The sequence below is a fragment of the Bubalus bubalis genome, chromosome 9, assembly GCF_019923935.1.
Source record: "Bubalus bubalis isolate 160015118507 breed Murrah chromosome 9, NDDB_SH_1, whole genome shotgun sequence".
In the NCBI taxonomy this organism is placed as follows: Eukaryota; Metazoa; Chordata; class Mammalia; order Artiodactyla; family Bovidae; genus Bubalus; species Bubalus bubalis.
In genome coordinates this window covers 86,067,344-86,086,869 of record NC_059165.1, presented here as the reverse complement: position 1 = coordinate 86,086,869, position 19,526 = coordinate 86,067,344, and the positions used below count along the sequence as shown (strand labels likewise).

Below are 19,526 nucleotides of genomic sequence, written 5' to 3'. Positions count from 1 at the left end.
CAAACTCCTGGTCATCTTCAAATTAATTACAAAAGTTTATTCAAACTACCTTTAATACCATTCAATTTTTCTCAGAATCAATTAAGTTTAACATTTCTTTTGAATTCCCAAGTAGTTTCATTATTCTTTGTGTCACAAAGAGTGTGTGTATGTTGTTACCTGATAAAAGGAGTTAGTTTCTTGATTCTTATTTGTAACCTCCCCCAAACGTGCAAAGACCTAAAGATTTCCTGTTTCTCACATGTTCCAGTCAACCCAAGGAAAACCAGGAGAGCTTACTACAGGTTTTTAAATGGTAGCTCTATACTTGGATTGTGTTTAGGAATTAGCATTTTATACAAGAATAGAGAAACCTGTTTTAAAGTAGACTAATGGATTTTTTAATTCAGAAGGATGATTACAAACATTTAAACATCTTTTCATTATATATCGGGCATCTAAGGGAGGCTAGCAAAGATCCTGCCAAAGAAGCAGTCCAAATTTCACACTCTGAGTAACTGGGCTGGATCAAGTCTTCAGATATTCCAGTGCCATTTGTACTACCAAACTTGAAAGTCTTTCCACTTGCAACAGTGGCCAAGTGAACATGGTGACTTGCCAAGCTAAAGGTAAAGCAATTACATTTTCCATCCAAGTTTGAGAGTTCAAAGATCTACAAAAACCCAGGTCTTCTTGGATACATGCTTTCTCAGATTTTTGGTAGCTATGAAACTGAGCCCCACTAAAAGCAAATTCTTTTACCAACTCTCTATCCAAAGCTTTGTTCCCTTTCTTGTCCCCTCTGACCTCAATCCCCAGGGAACTGAACAGTAATCAACCAGCATCAGATGACTAAAATTGCTGTTGCTGATGACATAGATAAAGCACTAAAGTGATTATCACAGCTATTGTTAACAGATTGTTTCTCCAGGGCAAGATGAGCTCAAAGACCCTCAAGCCATGGACCACCTTGCCAGAGAGTTGTAAACCAGAGTCATCCTGACTCCCCAAATGTCACAGAACTGTCACAAGATGATGACTAACCCTAGCTTCTTTATTCGTCTCCTTTAAGAAACCCCCAACTCAAAGGTCAAGTTGAAGTGGATCTGAGGCTTGGTGGGCTGCAATAAATCCTTATTTTTCTGCAATCTCCTGCTATCAGAGTTTGGCTTTCTATACCTTGGGTACTCAAGTCCTTTGCTCAGTTACAGCTGCACACGGCAGATTTGTCCAAACTGGTTGCTTTTCAAATATAATACACTGCGTTCTTTTTAAGTTTCACGAACAAATGGATCATACCTGTTGTTCCAGAAGTAAAAATATAAAGATAAGGAGTCTTGGTGTTTGAGATAGCATGGTGGCTGCGTGGCACCCGACAGTCAGATGATGTGCTCAGTTTTTCTTTGAGTGAAGTTATGCCTTGTGGAACAGAGTCTTTCATTGCCCAAATGCTGATACCTTCTGGGAGGCTTGGAAGAATGTCTTCTATAGTTTCTAGAAAATCTAAAAACCAAAGGATTAGGAATAAGTAAATAAGACATAAATCTCAAACCACTCACCTTGTGCATTCTTTTGCCTGTTGGAACAGGGATGAAATGTAAATACAATGCCAACTTCCTTTTCACATTGGATAAGTAACATCCTAGCCATTTTATGATTCTGTTTCAACATGACCAACTTAAAGGAAAATCTAGTTATTACCTAATTTCATCAATGCAAAAAACCCAATTCAAACTGAAATTTGGAGATCCCATTATCCAGGCTGTGTTTTTTTCCCCCCTCAATTTTTTAAATAAAACTCTGTTTCTGTAATTTGCCTTAAATTTAAATTCTGGACACTGCCCTGAACATCTGAACATTCTTTCTGAAATACAACTCAGTATCTCATTATTCTAAAAAGCCATCTGTCTGTCACTGCTCAGCTCCACTGTAATGCAACAATCCAAGAGAAACATCTGACTGCTCCGGAAGCACAAGATTCCAGATTATGGATTCACAAGAGTCTGCCTTAGATGCCATTTCAGAGTGAAAAGTTAAAGGAGGAGATATAGAGATGCTCTTTCCTCTGGATCAGAATTATTAAAGGTAAAAGGTCTTTGAAAGCAAAAGAAGGAAAAGAACGCTTTCCAGAAAAGGTGGCAGGATTCACAGTGCACATTAGCAGTGCGATCCAAGGCCTCAGTAGAACCCGCATCAAGCAAAAAAGAAGTCAAAGGAGTAGAAAACTGCAAATGCGGGTGTCTTCAGGCCTGAAGAGCTTAGGTGTCTTCACAGTATCAAGGGTCTGGGTTGAAATCCAGGCTTGAGAAAGGCAAAGGGATACTCATCTCAGGAATCATCAACTGTACAGATAACAAAGCATGATTGTGTAGGGGAGACTGTGTTGAGGACCTCTGGGAGACTGACTAGACCTTCTTAATCTGATCTGCAATGTAGGAGACACTGTCATCTCTCCAGGACAATACTGGTAGAAAATGAGGGAGCTGGAAGGTGGGTGCAAATCCTTGAGGAGGAAATATTTAGTGTGAGGGTACCTGGCACTCTATGGGACACAAAAGAAGCAGAGCATCATCATTCCTGGATGATGTATAAGTGAGTGAGGCATCTTTTTTTTTCCCCTAGAGTAGACAGACAAACAGTTCTTAATACTCTTTAAATTCTTTTAAAATGTAATGCTCCCTTCCTTTAACATGGATCTTTAACCATGTCCTCTTTCATGTTCTACATGGGTGCTGCAGTTTTAGTTTTTGAGATAAAAGGGATTTCTGAGTGCTACATTATTTATCTTAAAATCTATGTTAACATCCACAGGGACATTAAGCAGTGACCTTTTGGAGTTAATGTGAGGAATGCTTAAGATCACCAGCAGCCACCCAGAAGTTATGAAGAGGATAGGGAAGATTTTTTTTCTTAGACCTTTCAGAGGGGTCATGGGCCTGCAGACACTTTGTGTACTTTTAGTCCCCATATCTGATAGGGAATGAATGTTTGTATTTTAAGCTTACCCAGTTTGTGTTATTTTATTACAGCAGCCCTGGCAAGCTAACTCAACCAAGGTCACAAGTTGGTGAATAGAACTGTTAGTCTAACCTAAGTCTAACTAACTCTAAAATCTATATATTACCTCATGAATGAAGCCAATGATAAAAAATACAACTAAATGTAAAATATACCCTGGTCAGAATGGTAAAGTCCACATAATTATAGACCTGTCCATCTAAGTACTTTTTAAAAATACTTTTTAAACAAGAATTAGAAAATAATCACTAGATATATTCTATTTTAAAGTTAAATTCAGGGTGCTGCATTAAACATATTTCTGGAAATGTAAAGAAGTGTCTGGTTCTTTCAAAAAGCTATCTGTCAGTCCTGACTCAGGTCTACTATAAATACAAAACATTTGGAAAAAAACTCACGATTTACTTCCTCAAAATCTATAATCCAGATTGATTACAAAGAAGCAGCAAGAGAAATATGTCAAATTGGACTAGGAAACTCACAAGAAAACTAAGGAAACACAGAAAAATGGTAAGGAGTTGACATGTTAGGATTGGGGAGGCAAATTGGCGATTGAAATATTTTTAGTTAGTTTTTATTTTTTTAACAAATCCAAATAAAATAAGATGTCAGATTCCAGAGAAAAGTCTTTTTCTACTGAGCATACACAGCATATTGCTGTATACAGATTGCTTTCGTAAGAAGAAGAAGTGAAAAAATCATAAGGAATGCTGGGGGAAGGATGAGTCATAAATAAATGAAAAAGCAAGACAAGCAAATGATCTGGACTTTGTATTTTCTCTTAATTTTTAGCACTAGATTTTGCTTAAATGATTCCTTCTGGCATTTTGAATGTATAAGTACAAGTCTGAACTGACCCATTTCATTCCCTTAACTTCAAGTCTGTCACCTGGAACCGTAAATTAACAAGATAAATTTTATATGTTCTTAATAATATGTGTGTCTAAATTGGCAAAATAGCTGCCAAGAAAGTTACAATATGATTAACTGTGGATCAAAATCTTTGTTGGAACTGCAGAGTCTAAAAAATCTTAGTATTTACTAAGAGTGATGACCTTTACAAGAAAAAGGAAGTGAGTGGATTTCTAGGAATCAGAGGAGATACAATTTAATCTCCTTCATAGATTATAATGAAATTGACTTAGCTGAGACATTTAGAATTAACAAACAGAATTTTATCTAAACAAGTTATTTCTTTAATAACGGTAGGAAGTATGGATGAGGAGAGTGAAAATTGAGATAGAAATTTGAAAAATCTTGTAGGGGATAAAGGATCATTATTTACTTATCACTGTCAGGCTTTCTTGATAAAATGGCAAATAAATGGCAAATAAAATGACACTAAAACGTGTCACTTTGAAAGTAAATTTTACATATTTATTCCTGCAAAAAAAAAAAAATAGCTTTTGTTTAAATACTTCATGAAGACTTGGCTGTGTTTTGTGAAGATTTACTCTTAGTGAAGTGTCCTTCCACCGAAAGCTACAGAACTGTAAGTACCTCAAAAGAATAATGGCTGTCCTGCTCTGCCCTTTCACCAGCTGTGCCTGGCACACAACCATAGGTGCTGGATATGGAATCCAACTCATGGGATCCAATGTAGGTGCAGGTAGTAACAGTAAGTTACCATAAGAAATTGAGACAGATGAAAATTCCATGAGATTTAACAAAGTCTACAATACAGGAGAAGACAGACTCTCTCTTTTCAAAGCAATAGATTCTTCCAAGAAATACACACTGTTTCTCGCATGCACTGGTTTAGGTGGGGTTGCAAGCATAAAAAGAGGTTAATTACAATCTCTGCTTATAAACATTTACCACTGTTTGTACAAATTAATTTCTTGTTTCTATACCATTGCTATGTTTCATTCACATTTCTGAGACTATGAAATCAATGAGTAAAAATGTAATATATCCCTTGAATATACCATTAGTGTGAATTATGTTATTCATTCTGCATTAAAAACTTTTTTTTAAATTGAGGTATAGTTGATCTACATCGCTGTGTTAGTTTTTGATGTACAGTAAATGATTCAGTCATACATACATATATATTCTTTTTCATTATAGCTTATTATAAGGTATTGAATATAGTTTCCTGTGCTATACAGCAGGACTTTGCTGATTAACTGCTTTATATATAGTACTGTCTTAATATATCCCTTCCCTCCTTTCCCCTTTGGTAACCGTAAGTTTGTTTTCTATGTCTCTGAGTTTGTTTCTGTTTTGTAAATAAGTCCGTTTGAATCTATTTGAAGCACTTTTTAGATTCCACATATAAGTGATACCATATGATATTTGTGTTTCTCTGCCTGACTTACAGACATTATTTTAAAATTATCTTGTGCTGTGCTCAGTCGCTCTGTCATGTCCGACTCTGCGACATCGTGGACTGTAGCCCACCAGGCTCCTCTGTCCATGGGATTTTCCAGTCAAGAATACTGGAGTGGGTTGCCATTTCCGACTCCATAAATTACTTTATTCTACATAAAACAAACTGATATTTTCAAAGGTAATTGCTCATAGCTCTTAAAACACTGGCAAACATTTAACTTTAAACTTTTAGCCCAGGACCAGATGGCTTCACAGCTGAATTCTACCAAAAATTTAGAGAAGAGCTAACACCTATCCTTCAAACTCTTCCAGAAAATTGCAGAGGAAGGTAAACTTCCAAAAGTCATTCTATAAGGCCACCTAATACTAAAACCTGACAAAGATGCCACAAAAAAAAGAAAACTACAGGCCAATATCACTGATGAACATAGATGCAAAAATCCTTAACAAAATTCTAGCAAACAGAATCCAACAACACATTAAAAAGATTATACATCATAACCAAGTGGGCTTTATCCCAGGGATGCAAGGATTCTTCAATATCCACAAATCAATCAATGTAATACACCACATTAACAAACTGAAAAATAAAAACCATATGATTATCTCAGTAGATGCAGAGAAAGCCTTTGACAAAATCAAACAGCCATTTATGATAAAAACCCTCCAGAAAGCAGGAATAGCAGGAACATACCTCAAAATAATAAAAGCTATATATGACAAACCCACAGCAAACATTATCCTCAATGGTGAAAAATTGAAAGCATTTCCCCTAAAGTCAGGAACAAGACAAGGGTGCCCACTCTCACCACTACTGTTCAGCATAGTTTTGGAAGTTTGGGCCACAGCAATCAGAGCAGAAAAAGAAATAAAAGGAATCCAAGCTGGTTTTAGAAAAGGCAGAGGAACCAGAGATCAAATTGCCAGCATCCGCTGGATCATGGAAAAAGCAAGAGAGTTCCAGAAAAACATCTATTCTGCTTTATTGACTATGCCAAAGCCTTTGACTGTGTGGATCACAATAAACTGTGGAGAATTCTGAAAGAGATGGGAATACCAGACCACCTGATCTGCCTCTTGAGAAACTTGTATGCAGGTCAGGAAGCAACAGTTAGAACTGGACATGGAACAACAGACTGGTTCCAAATAGGGAAAGGAGTTCGTCAAGGCTATATATTGTCACCCTGTTTATTTAACTTCTATGCAGAGTACATCATGAGAAACACTGGACTGGAAGAAACACAAGCTGGAATCAAGATTGCCAGGAGAAATATCAATAACCTCAGATATGCAGATGACACCACCCTTATGGCAGAAAGTGAAGAGGAACTCAAAAGCTTCTTGATGAAAGCGAAAGAGGAGAGTGAAAAAGTTGGCTTAAAGCTCAACATTCAGAAAACGAAGATTATGGCATCTGGTCCCATCACTTCATGGGAAATAGATGGGGAAACAGTGGAAACAGTGTCAGACTTTATTTTTCTGGGCTCCAAAATCACTGCAGATGGTGACTGCAGCCATGAAATTAAAAGACGCTTACTCCTTGGAAGGAAAGTTATGACCAACCTAGATAGCATATTCAAAAGCAGAGACATTACTTTGCCAACAAAGGTTCGTCTAGTCAAGGCTATGGTTTTTCCTGTGGTCATGTATGGATGTGAGAGTTGGACTGTGAAGAAGGCTGAGTGCTGAAGAATTGATGCTTTTGAAGTGTGGTGTTGGAGAAGACTCTTGAGAGTCCCTTGGACTGCAAGGAGATCCAACCAGTCCATACTGAAGGAGATCAGCTCTGGGTGTTCTTTGGAAGGACTGATGCTAAAGCGGAAACTCCAGTACTTTGGCCACCTCATGCAAAGAGTTGACTCATTGGAAAAGACTCTGATGCTGGGAGGGATTGGGGGCAGGAGGAGAAGGAGATGACAGAGGATGAGATGGCTGGATGGCATCACCGATTCGATGGATGTGAGTCTGAGTGAACTCCGGGAGTTGGTGATGGACAGGGAGGCCTGGAGTGCTGCAATTCATGGGGTCGCAAAGAGTCAGACATGACTGAGCGACTGATCTGATCTGATCTGATCTGAAATTGGAAAATAAGAAGTAAAACTCTCACTGTTTGCAGATGACATGATCCTGTACATAGAAAATCCTAAAGACTCCACCAGAAAATTACTAGAGCTAAGCAATGAATATAGTAAAGTCGCAGGATATAAAATCAACACACAGAAATCCCTTGCATTCCTATACACTAATAATAAGAAAACAGAAAGAGAAATTAAGGAAACAATTCCATTCACCATTGCAACGAAAAGAATAAAATACTTAGGGATATAGCTATCTAAAGAAACGAAAGACATATATATAGAAAACTATAAAACACTGGTGAAAGAAATCAAAGAGGACACTAATAGATGGAAAAATATACCGTGTTCATGGATCAGAACAATCAGTATAGTGAAAATGAGTATACTACCCAAAGCAATCTATAGATTCAATGCAATCCCTATCAAGCTACCAACGGTATTTTTCACAGAGCTAGAACAAATAATTTCACAATTTATATGGAAATACAAAAAACCTCGAATAGCCAAAGCAATCTTGAGAAAGAAGAATGGAACTGGAGGAATCAACCTGTCTGACTTCAGGCTCTACTACAAAGCCACAGTCATCAAGACAGTATGGTACTGGCACAAAGATAGAAATATAGATCAATGGAACAAAAGAGAAAACCCAGAGATAAATCCACACACCTATGGACATCTTATCTTTGACAAAGGAGGTAAGAATATACAATGGAAAAAAGACAATCTCTTTAACAAGTGGTACTTGGAAAACTGGTCAAGCACTTGTAAAAGAATGAAACTAGAACACTTTCTAACACCATACAAAAATAAACTCAAAATGGATTAAAGATCTAAACATGAGACCAGAAACTATAAAACTCCTAGAGGAGAACATAGGCAAAACACTCTCTGACATACATCACAGCAGGATCCTCTATGACCCACCTCCCAGAATATTGGAAATAAAAGCAAAAATAAACAAATGGGACCTAATTAAACTTAAAAGCTTCTGCACAACAAAGGAAACTATAAGCAAGGTGAAAAGACAGCCTTCAGAATGGGAGAAAATAATAGCAAATGAAGCAACTGACAAAGAATTAATCTCAAAAATATACAAGCAACTCCTGCAGCTCAATTCCAGAAAAATAAGTGACCCAATCAAAAAATGGGCCAAAGACCTAAACAGACATTTCTCCAAAGAAGACATACAGATGGCTAACAAACACATGAAAAGATGCTCAACATCACTCATTATCAGAGAAATGCAAACCAAAACCACAATGAGGTACCATTTCACGCCAGTCAGAATGGCTGCTATTCAAAAGTCTACAAGCAATAAATGCTGAAGAGGGTGTGGAGAAAAGGGAACCCTCTTACACTGTTGGTGGGAATGCAAACTAGTATGGCCATTATGGAGAATAGTGTGGAGACTCCTTAAAAAACTGGAAATAGAACTGCCATAGGACCCAGCAATCGCACTGCTGGGCATACACACTGAGGAAACCAGAATTGAAAGAGACACGTGTACCCCAATGTTCATCGCAGCACTGTTTATAATAGCCAGGACATGGAAGCAACCTAGATGTCCATCAGCAGACAAATGGATAAGAAAGCTGTGGTACATATACAGAATGGAGTATTGTTGCTGCTGCTGCTAAGTCACTTCAGTCGTGTCCAACTCTGTGAGATGCCAGAGATGGCAGCTCACTAGGCTCCCCCGTCCCTGGGAGTCTCCAGGCAAGAACACTGGAGTGGGTTGCCATTTCCTTCTCAATGCATGAAAGTGAAAAGTGAAAGTGAAGTCACTCAGTCCTGTCCTACTCTTCACAACCCCATTGACTGCAGGCTACCAGGCTCCTCCATCCATGGGATTTTCCAGGCAAGAGTACTGTAGTGGGTTGCCAGTGCCTTCTACTCAGCCATTAAAAAGAATACATTTGAATCAGTTCTAATGACGTGGATGAAACTGGACTCTATTATACAGAGTGAAGTAAGCGAGAAAGAAAAACACTAATACAATATACTAACACATATATATGGAATTTAAAAAGATGGTAACAATAACCCTGTATGTGAGACAGCAAAAGAGACACAGGTGTATAGAATAGTCTTTTGGACCCTGGGGAAGAGGGTGAGGGTGGGATGATTTGGGAGAATGGCATTGAAACATGTATATTATCATATATGAAATGAATTGCCAGTCCAGATTCTATGCATGATCAGGATGGTTGGGGCTGGTGCACTGGGATGACCCAGAGGGATGGGATGCAGAGGGAGGTGGGAGCGGTGTTCATGATGGGGAACACATGTACAACCGTGGTGGATTCATGTCAATGTATGGCAAAACCAATACAATAGTGTAAAGTAATTAGCCTCCAATTAAAATAAATAAATTTATATTAAAAAATAAACTTTTATGCATTATTAAAACTAATATGAAATTCAACTACACATGGTTAATGTGAGGTTTCCATACTACAAAGCAATATTTACACAGAAACCAAATTGAAATTGTAGATCTCATCACACGCTCTTAACTACCATCTGTTGCTTAACAACAGCTCAATGGGTTTCTCACAGAACACCTGGGCAGGTTATAGTGCCTAAGAAAATTGATGCTTAAGTAAGCAATCCTAAAGCAATATATACCATGATGTAGATAACAATAGTTCTTATCAAGCCAGACACTAATCTCATCATCAACGATGTGTCAGTTATTTTTACAAATAATAGTTTACTGATAATAATAGCCCTAGGAAGTGCATAATTATTTCATTCATGATAACATATTCTTCCCTGAAGCAATTTTATTAACTGCTCTGAATGGGTACACACAAGTTTGTAAATGGGTTTCCGGGTTTCATTTTCTGCTGTCCCCACATCTTTTAGGGCATAGACAGTATATTTATTATAGGCAAAATTGTGCAAGAAAGTAAAATGTAGAATACTTCGTTTGTTGTTATTTCAACACATCGTATTTCCAATAATTATTACTGAGATGTGTGTTTTTCCAGTTCAGCCTTGCAACTTCTCTGAGGAGGCACTGCTGCTGCTGCTAAGTCGCATCAGTCGTGTCCGACTCTGTGCAACCCCAGAGACGGCAGCCCACAAGGCTCCCCCGTCCCTGGGATTCTCCAGGCAAGAACACTGGAGTGGGTTGCCATTTCCTTCTCCAATGCATGAAAGTGAAAAGGGAAAGTGAAGTCGCTCAGTCGTGTCCAACCCTCAGTGACCCCATGGACTGCAGCTTTCCAGGCTCCTCTGTCCATGGGATTTTCCAGGCAAGAGTACTGGAGTGGGGTGCCATTGCCTTCTCTGCTGAGGAGGCAAGTCCCTCTTTAAATTGTTTTTGCTCCTGTCAGTATTCAAGTTTCATTCCCTTATAGCAAACACGTGTTCAGCATAAACTGTATATAAGAACTCCTCATGATCAGTGAAGAAAATAATCATCCTTAGAATACTACCTTTTCCAACTAGTAAATCATGAACAATCAAAATTAATTATATATATATATATATTTTTTTTTGGAATGGAGGTATTCCTTGACCTAGCTGAGTCTAAAATGGGAGGAAAAAAAAGGCAAAACAGCCATTCAGTCAGTCTACTCTACTTAAAAGTATAGAAATGCCTTGAAAATGAAAATAGATATGTCGAGGCTAGCATAGTACATGGATAAAATAGTTCAGGTTCACATGAGCCACATCTCATCTATCTGAATATGTCTTACTTTCTATAGAACTTAAAGGGTTTTTATTTTTTCCTCTAACTATTCCTCTTGGTCTTTGAAAAGCAGATGTCTTTACGGTTGAAAGTCATTTGGAGAATTACAATGGTTTGATTGTTAACTGGAACATTTGCTCCTGCACAGTGTGAATGCAACAGATCATGAAAATGGACAGGGCAATGCTGCATGCATTATTTTAAGTTTAGAGAACCAATATAAGAGTGTATTTCTTGTGAAAAGAAACAAAACCCTTCCCAGAAGGTTGAGACACAACATACTATTGAATCTAAAGTAAAAAGGTCCAGGGTAATATTAATATATAATTTTCAGTTGTTTACTTATAATTATAATGATTTAATATGTGATACACTGAGAAAGGAAAGAGTGCAAATTACATGCATGCATGAATGCATGAATGCTCAGTTGCTTCAGCTGTGTCCAACTCTTTGCAACTCCATGGACCGTAGCCCACCAGGCTCCTCTGTCCATGGGATTTTCCTGGCAAGAATACTGGAGTGGGTTGCCATGCCATTCTCCAGGGAATCTTCCCAACCCAGGGATCGAACCCATATCTCCTGTGTCTCCTACACTGCAGGCAGATTCTTTACTGCTGAACCCAGAAAATACAAAAATGCAAGTAAATCTGAAATTTTGTGGATACTAAGTCTAGAAACTAAAGACCGCTGCAGCTGCTGCTGGTGCTAAATCGCCTCAGTTGTGTCTGACTCTGTGCGACCCCATAGACGGCAGTCCACCAGGCTCCCCCGTCCCTGGGATTCTCCAGGCAAGAACACTAGAGTGGGTTGCCATTTCCTTCTCCAATGCATGAAAGTGAAAAGGGAAAGTGAAGTCGCTCAGTCGTGTCCGACCCTCAGTGACCCCATGGACTGCAGCCTACCAGGCTCCTCCGTCCATGGGATTTTCCAGGCAAGAGTACTGGAGTGGGGTGCCATTGCCTTCTCCAGAAACTAAAGACTACAAAGCTTAAAATGCTTTGACTTTCAGGGAGTCATGATTCTAACATTTAGCAACACTGATATAAAATAACATAACCAGTAACTCATTGATATATCTACTGCCAAAATCAGCTACCAGAAGAACAGCACAGGGACAATTTCTGGGCAAAAACAGGCAAGTAAGTAAAGAGTTACTGAATGCCCCTTGTGTACCTTAAAGTTTTTCATTAGGTTGATCACCTATTCATTCATCCAGGCAGTAATTACTTATTGAGCATCTCTTTTACACTAAGTTCTCAGAAAATAGCAGCAAACAGAACAAACTTCCTCAGCTCAAAGAGCTTACATTTGAGCTCTTGGCCAAGTCCTCCAAGTTGCACAAGTACCTCTACGTGATCTGGCAAACACAACTTTACCATTCCACTAAGTCACTGAGAGAGCCATGGCACACAGTGCCTGAGGCAAGAGGATTGGTGGGAAAAAATAACAAAACCAAGTAGATGACCAGATGGAAGATGACAGAGAGAGCTCTGGGAAAGCAGCAGGGCAGAGGGAGGGGCCTGGAGGGAAGGGAAGAGAAAGGGAAAAGATGGAGATGAGGAAATGTGCTGGAGCAGAAATGAGGACAAAGACAAAGGTGTGCTCAACATCAGAAAATCCAGGCTCCCGTCCCACACTGCCTCTCCTAAATGCACGAGCTTGAGCAAAGTACTTGCCCACTCTGATCCATGCTTCCCTCCTCTTTAGAATGAGACTATGGCCGTGGTGAAAATGACATAAGGCAATGCGTCTAAAAACAGTTTATTACTTACAAGGTGCTTTAAAAATGGAAGAGACTTATTTATTATTGCTACATATGTCAAAGGATATAATTATATAAACTTTTAAATACTACATGCAAATACCTCAACATTTCATGTTTGTACTGAGTAAAGAGAAAAGCCTATATAGGTAGATGATAATATTGGCTGCAGGCACTGTTGGCAAAGTCAGAGTTGAAATATTGGGGGGAGAGGACTAGGTTTGATCTAAGATGATTTAATATTCAATAAGTGCTAAAATTTTCCAAAGAAAGTTGGGACGCCACTTGACACATTTTCTAAATCAAACTACACAAATACAGTAACACTTCTTTGCAACTATTTTTGAGTCTTCAGACTGAGAAAAAGGAATAATAGTTTTATAAGCATTTACATTTTTTCTAGTGATAGGAGCATGAAAAACCTGATGTCTTAACACTGGCAACTTTTAATTTTACTATATTTATATAACTGGAATGCAATTTTTTCATGGTTATAGCAAAAGGGGATTAACAGCCCCAGAAACCTACAGTGTGTAATACAGCAGAGTCTTAGATCAGAGACCAGGTTTTGAGTCTGATCTGCACCTACTAAGCTGTGTCGCCCTAAACCCTCGGTGAACTTCTTTCCCTCTTAGTTTCTAAACCATAGCTGTGCACTTGCCTTTCAAGGGTACTGAGTGCACCTTTTACAGAGTCAGCCTTGAGTAAATGGCAACATTGATATCTTTGTTAGCAACCACTAGAGCAAGAATAACATTTATTCTTATTCTGGAGACAGAACTATCGGGCAACTGTCATGATTGTAATGTCATCTATCACCATGGACCACCATGGACATTATCTGGCCTGCCTATAAAACTTGTTTGACACTGGTTTTATATAACATGAATTTTGCTAAAACATAGCAAAGTGTTCAACGTCCTGGACCAAAAAGATGATTTACTAGTCTTTTTTGTAGCTAATACCAAATTAGAATGTGCCATCAAAATTCAAGTGAAATCCCTTAGTAAAAGCCTCCAATGACTTTACAATAATAGCAATTATTTCGATTCACCAAGGATTTACTTTGTATGCACTAGTGACTCAGCTAGTCATTTCACCAAAACTCTGCCATTTAATCCTCAGAATTACACCGTGAAGGAGATGGTATTATCACCAATTCACAGCAAAGCAAAGTATCACTCAAAGCAGCTGAGGACCTTGTTTTTCAATCACACAATTAAGAAGTGGCAGATCAGAAGTGAGACCTGGGGCTGTCCAGCTTATCTAAACCACTGTCTGGTCTTTCCACTTCAATACACTCTTGCTGGAGATATAAGGATTTAATAGTACATCTCCATTAGAAACATCCAATGAGAATTTAAGAACTCTGAAATGTAAAGTTTTAAAAACTATATGTATATATTGCTCATGGATTAGACTCAAGATGCCAAGAATACAGTTTTCAGGGTAAGAGCTTCAAATACAGAAAAGTGACTATGATGGAAGCCATGCTGTCTTACAAAACAAAACAAAACTAGCAGTTAACTAAAAGGGAACTCTCCTATCTTTGAAAGAAACATATGCTATTTATATATTTTGGAGGTGTGCTACAAAGAACTGTTATTAGGATTTAAGGTTGAATTCTCCAGGTACCTACTTACTGAGCAAAGTAATTAAACATGTTTGGCTTAAAATTCCAGCATCCCAATGTGGCTTTCATACACAAAACTTGTCTGGTAATGGTAAAAACAAAAATAAGGAAACAATGCTATTAGTTATTGGCAAGCAAAGCAAAAGCTGGCACAAGTAAAACTGCAAAATTAGTTGGTTCTAATTGGGCAACAGCTCAGTCAACACCAAAGTTTGAAAACTCTATTCTGAGAGTTAAACAGCCCTACACACTTCAGGAGGAGGCCCTCAGGAGACCGGATATGGGATGTTTCTCGGATTGACCTCAGCATCATGGCCACAGAAATCTTTTCAGAGATATTGTGGCCCTTTTAGGTTGCTCTTCTTTCTTTGTGCAATTTAAGGTTTAGATTTGCTCCAGAAACTGCAATCTAAATTAGAATGAGCAACTAAAATGTCAGAATATATCCAAAGATGAACTGTGATAGTTTTCCCTGCTGTATTCATATTATCACTGCCCATGGCACGAGAGGTAAACACTGCTTCACCATGTTATGGAACCTCTGTGTGACTCCTTTATTCTACTTACTGCTACAGTTCAAAGAAATGTTATACTAGCTAACCTTTTTCCAAGGTGAAGAGTTGAATTTCAATCTTGGAGGATATAACTGCTGAATTAAAAAAAAAAAAACAAAAAAAACACAAGAGAGGATTTCTGGTTTCTCTACTCCAGTAATTTAAGATAAAATCTGTCCTTAAGAGTAATAAGACACATTTGGGAGTCTGGGATTGACATGTACACACTGCTATATTTAAAATAAAATGCCTTTCCATTAAAAATATGATCATAAATTAAAAAGAACAAACATTTTGCTTCTTCATCCAGTCACAATTTGAGCTGGAAGAACAAATGAAACAAGCAAAAGTGAAAGCCTTGAATAAATAACCCTTTTTTTTTTTTTTTTACTATATATTGGCTAACTCATTTTCATGTGCTATACAATTATTATATAAAAAAGGGTACACACAAAGTATTATACGTTATAAATCACTGGTATATAAATGTAGACTCCCCCCCCCCCATATTTCTCTGTGAATCTAAAGATTCTATATGACTATAGCCCACCAGGCTCTTCTGTCCATGGGATTCTCTAGGCAAGAATACTGCAGTGAGTTGCCATGCCCTCCTGCAGGGGATCTTCTTGACCCAGGGATCAAAACCGCATCTCTTATGTCTCCTGCACTTGCAAGCCGGTTCTTTATCACTAGTGTCATCTGAGAAGTCCATATGAGGTGTCAGAATGTATCTATTAACCTAAAATACTTAAATATTTTTACTAAGGTCTTTGCCATGATCCTCTACCTTCCTACCCTCATGAAAGAAACATATGCATAGACCACTTAGATTATACCAAATAAGTTATCAATTTTCATACTTCGCTTCCCTTGTTATGCAACTTATCATCCTAGGTTCTTCATTAGTCAGGCACTCAACCAAAAACTTTTCTTTATAGTTCACTGTCAGTATACATATCCAAAGCCTAAATCCAAGGGGAGGGGAAGAAGGTCAGCACTTACTGGAAAGAAAAATAAAATGATGCACCGGTGGGGTAAGGAGATGGGGGAGTAAGAGACTGAGAGTCTGCCAAGAGCTTGCCACTGGCTGGAAGTCCAACTTTGTCAGGCAAATCCTAGCTTGCAGGCAATGCAGAATAAGAGCAGACATGAAGACAGGAATTCATGCACTTCTAATTAAACATGTTTCTTCTGCAAAGGCAGTCAACTTCGATATTGCTACTATTAGAGGCAGAAGGTATTCCACAATGAAACAGGATTGTCTTCCTTCACATCAGATAATTTTGTCAGATCTGACAAAATTTAGAACTTACCAAGCTCTCTCTGTGTTCTTGTACTCACTGAAGGTAGCAAGAACAGTAAAATGTGCCCCTTAGACTCATCCTGTCCCTTTGCTAAAATAATAAGATTTCAGAAAAGTCTGAGATTTCAGTAAAGCTCTTCAGAAGCTGTCCTGATAATTAGTCATCTACAACAGTGACTGAAGTGAGGGAAGGGGAAATTAAACCACTTGTACCCTTAACATCCACACTTCATCACATACCCAGGATACTAGTTGCTAATTGGTTCTAACAAAAAAAAATGAGGCCGGTGGGGGTGGGATAGGAGGCAGGGCTGCCATTCTGCTCAAGCAGCTCGTTTCCCATACTCTACCTGCACCCACCACGAGGACCCTGGGCTCACAGCTGCGGATGCAATGCAGGAGGGAGACCGATCGAACGTTGGAGTTGAGGAAGGCCACCACGCAGCCCAGCTTGGCCAAGCCAAACCACACGTGAACGAAATCCGGTTCGTTGCTCATCAGCAAAGCCACAGTATCGCCCTTTTTCAGTGGGGAATGGTTCAGCAAGACATGAGCCACTTTATTACTTCTCCTGTCCACATCCTCATAGGTGTAGATGTCTCCCTCGTAGATGATGAAAGGTTTCTGGGGCCGCTTCTTGGCCTGGATCAGGAATTTATCCAGGACAGTGACTAGCTCCCCTTTCTGTCCGTGCTTCCCTGTCCAAAGTCCACAGCGAACCACCTTCAGCAGGTACCAGAGGTCACTCCAGAAGTAAGGGTACAGGAGTTTCTGCAAGAAGCTCAGGAAGACCATTCCAGCCCCTAGTCCTGTTAGCCACAGCAGGAACGTGGGGACCGCAAGACCAGAAAGCAGCCCAGATCCCGGTTCTGCCATTGTTCTCTCCCTGGGGCACCTCTCTGCCGAGACCACCAGTCGGCAATGTGCAGGGCTAGCACCTGCAGTTCGCCCCAACTTTTATGGGAGGGAGAAGAACTCTTGCGAAACTGAGTTAAAAGTCTTCTGCACAGAAGTTGCTCCAAAGAATGCTGGGGATAAGTCCTAGGACACCTGGCGGGTGAACAGTTCAAGAGTGAGATAAGCACAGGGGCCTCCGGCGGAGATCGAGGAATGCAGCACAGCACACATTGACTTCTGAACCACGACGGCGGCCCGCGCCCTGCGGAGTTCTGAGGCAGTTCTCTCCGGGTTGGTTGGATCAGTCCCCGGTGCCTTTCAAGCTCCTGAGAATAGCCCACCACCCTCGGGGGCAGATGCTCTCCGGTGCCTGCAACTTGGAGGCTGAATTCGAGCAGAGAGAAGCTGGGGTGGCGAAGACTGAGATACACAGCGGCTTCCCGCCTCGATCCTGCAGAACCGCGCAGGGTGTCGCGGCCACGCCTCCGTCCACGGTGTCTCCAGGTCTTGTGGGATCCCCGGGCCCGCAGCGCCGCCCCGGCTGTGCCCCGCGCAGCAGCCCAGCGCCCCCTGGGCTCCCCTCGGGCGAGATGGGTCCCCGCACTGCTTCCAGGTGACCGCCGCGCCCGCTGGAAAAGCTGCCTCCTGCGCGGATCGCAGCTCCCCTTCTAGGTTCTTGAGTTGGGGTATCTCTCCTCCGAGCCCCAACGGAGGGGCTCGCCTCCCGTCCGCCACCAGGCGCAGGGCCAACCCTGCTCGGACCGCGGTCGCTGGAGCAGCTTCCTCCGGCCGTCCTCCCCTGGCTGGTGTGCAGCTACCCGAGTCCCAGGAGAGAAAGGCGCACGGCATGGGGCAGAGGGCAGCCAGGCTCCTGGAACCGGGTCGAGGAGTTCATTCATTCCATAAATGGTCAATAAACGAAATTAAACTAGAGGCTACAGAGGCGAGGGGAAGAATTAAAGTAAAGAAAAACTAAAGCTGCCACCGGGGGCGGGGGGGGGGGGGTGGTTAGCGAGAGGGGGTGGCGGGGGTGGGAGGATAGGCAGGGAACAGGGAAACAGGCGACGAAAAGGATATTTATGAATTGGACAGATGCAGGAATATTTGAACTCTTTGTTCATGAAACATAACAAAGTGAGTTTGAGGTTATGCAAAAAGTAGTTTTGAAAACTTATATTAGTAGGTTGGTATTGACATTTATACTAAAGTTCAATCCTTAGAGTGCCTTGAGAGTGCTTTTTACAAAATTTTCCAAAAGTACTGTTTGAGGTGAGAGCTTAAGTCCATATTCACAACCACATTTTAAAAAAAGGGTAAAATGATTTTTATCCAGTGAAATCATTTAAAAAATGATCAGAACATCACACTAAAGATTCTAAAAGGGGGGAGGGCAAAGTGGAGAGGCAACAGGTAATTAAAAATAACAATAAATTTTATACAATGGTGAAATTTTACTGAAGATAAACTGAGGGGTACTTAATTACATATGTTTTTCCTTGCAGATACCACCATTCCAGCTCTCTGCCTTTAAGAAGTGTGTATAAATGGTTAATTGCACATATTGAAATAATTAAGCATTGCCTCACTTTGTCAGCTTTTCCTTCTTCAGTCATGTTCTCCAGCTGGGTTCTAGATAACCTCAGATTTCCTAATAAATGAAAAACTATAACTCCAAGGCCGACTTTGGTTTATTAATCTGAAAATGATTACTTTGAAGTCACAGTGAAGAGCTTAAAAGAATGAGAGGCTGTTAAAACTCTTTTGTGTAGATCAAGAAAATCCTTTCTAAAGTTATTCAGAAACACTGCTCTTTTCAATTCAGAAACACCTTTCCATTTGAAGAAAAGTATTAGTATCCAGTAGTTTACAACTGAGAAGTTAGTTTACAACTTGAAAAGCATCTTTGACATTCTATGCTTTTCTTTCCTAGCTCTAGTTTGAATCAGACACCTCCTAGAAAACAATAGTTGAAGCAGAGAATAGAATATGTAGCAGTTGGTCTCAGACTTTTGAATTCCAATACAAGTAAAATCTGTCCTTCTCTAGTGGAAAATGAGTGAAGAAACATAGGTGTGCCATATTTTTAATGTGTAAAATTAAAAACATGAAGCTCACATTAAAACAATTATCATCTACTGTCATTGTTTCATAAACAGAAGAATTTATTAAAGCATTAAAAAGAAGAAAAGGAATACCATTATAATAAAAGACAGTCTTTGAGAATAAATCAAATTAACTTCATGAAAAACTCATGTGTTACACTGATTT

At 39.7% G+C, this 19,526-nt stretch overlaps 1 protein-coding gene across 1 annotated transcript in view; it reads right to left on the bottom strand.

Moving 5' to 3' along the window:
• The window catches only part of SLC27A6 (solute carrier family 27 member 6), an 82,659-nt gene extending 64,602 nt beyond the window's left edge, over positions 1-18,057 (bottom strand). Inside the window, exons 1-2 of the mRNA XM_006060223.3 lie at positions 16,712-18,057; positions 1,279-1,482 (exon numbers count right to left, since the gene is read on the bottom strand). Coding sequence (XP_006060285.1) covers positions 1,279-1,482; positions 16,712-17,237 — 730 coding nt within the window. The 5' untranslated portion in view covers positions 17,238-18,057. The remainder of the gene's footprint in view (positions 1-1,278; positions 1,483-16,711) is intronic.
• Positions 18,058-19,526: the final 1,469 nt, after the last annotated feature.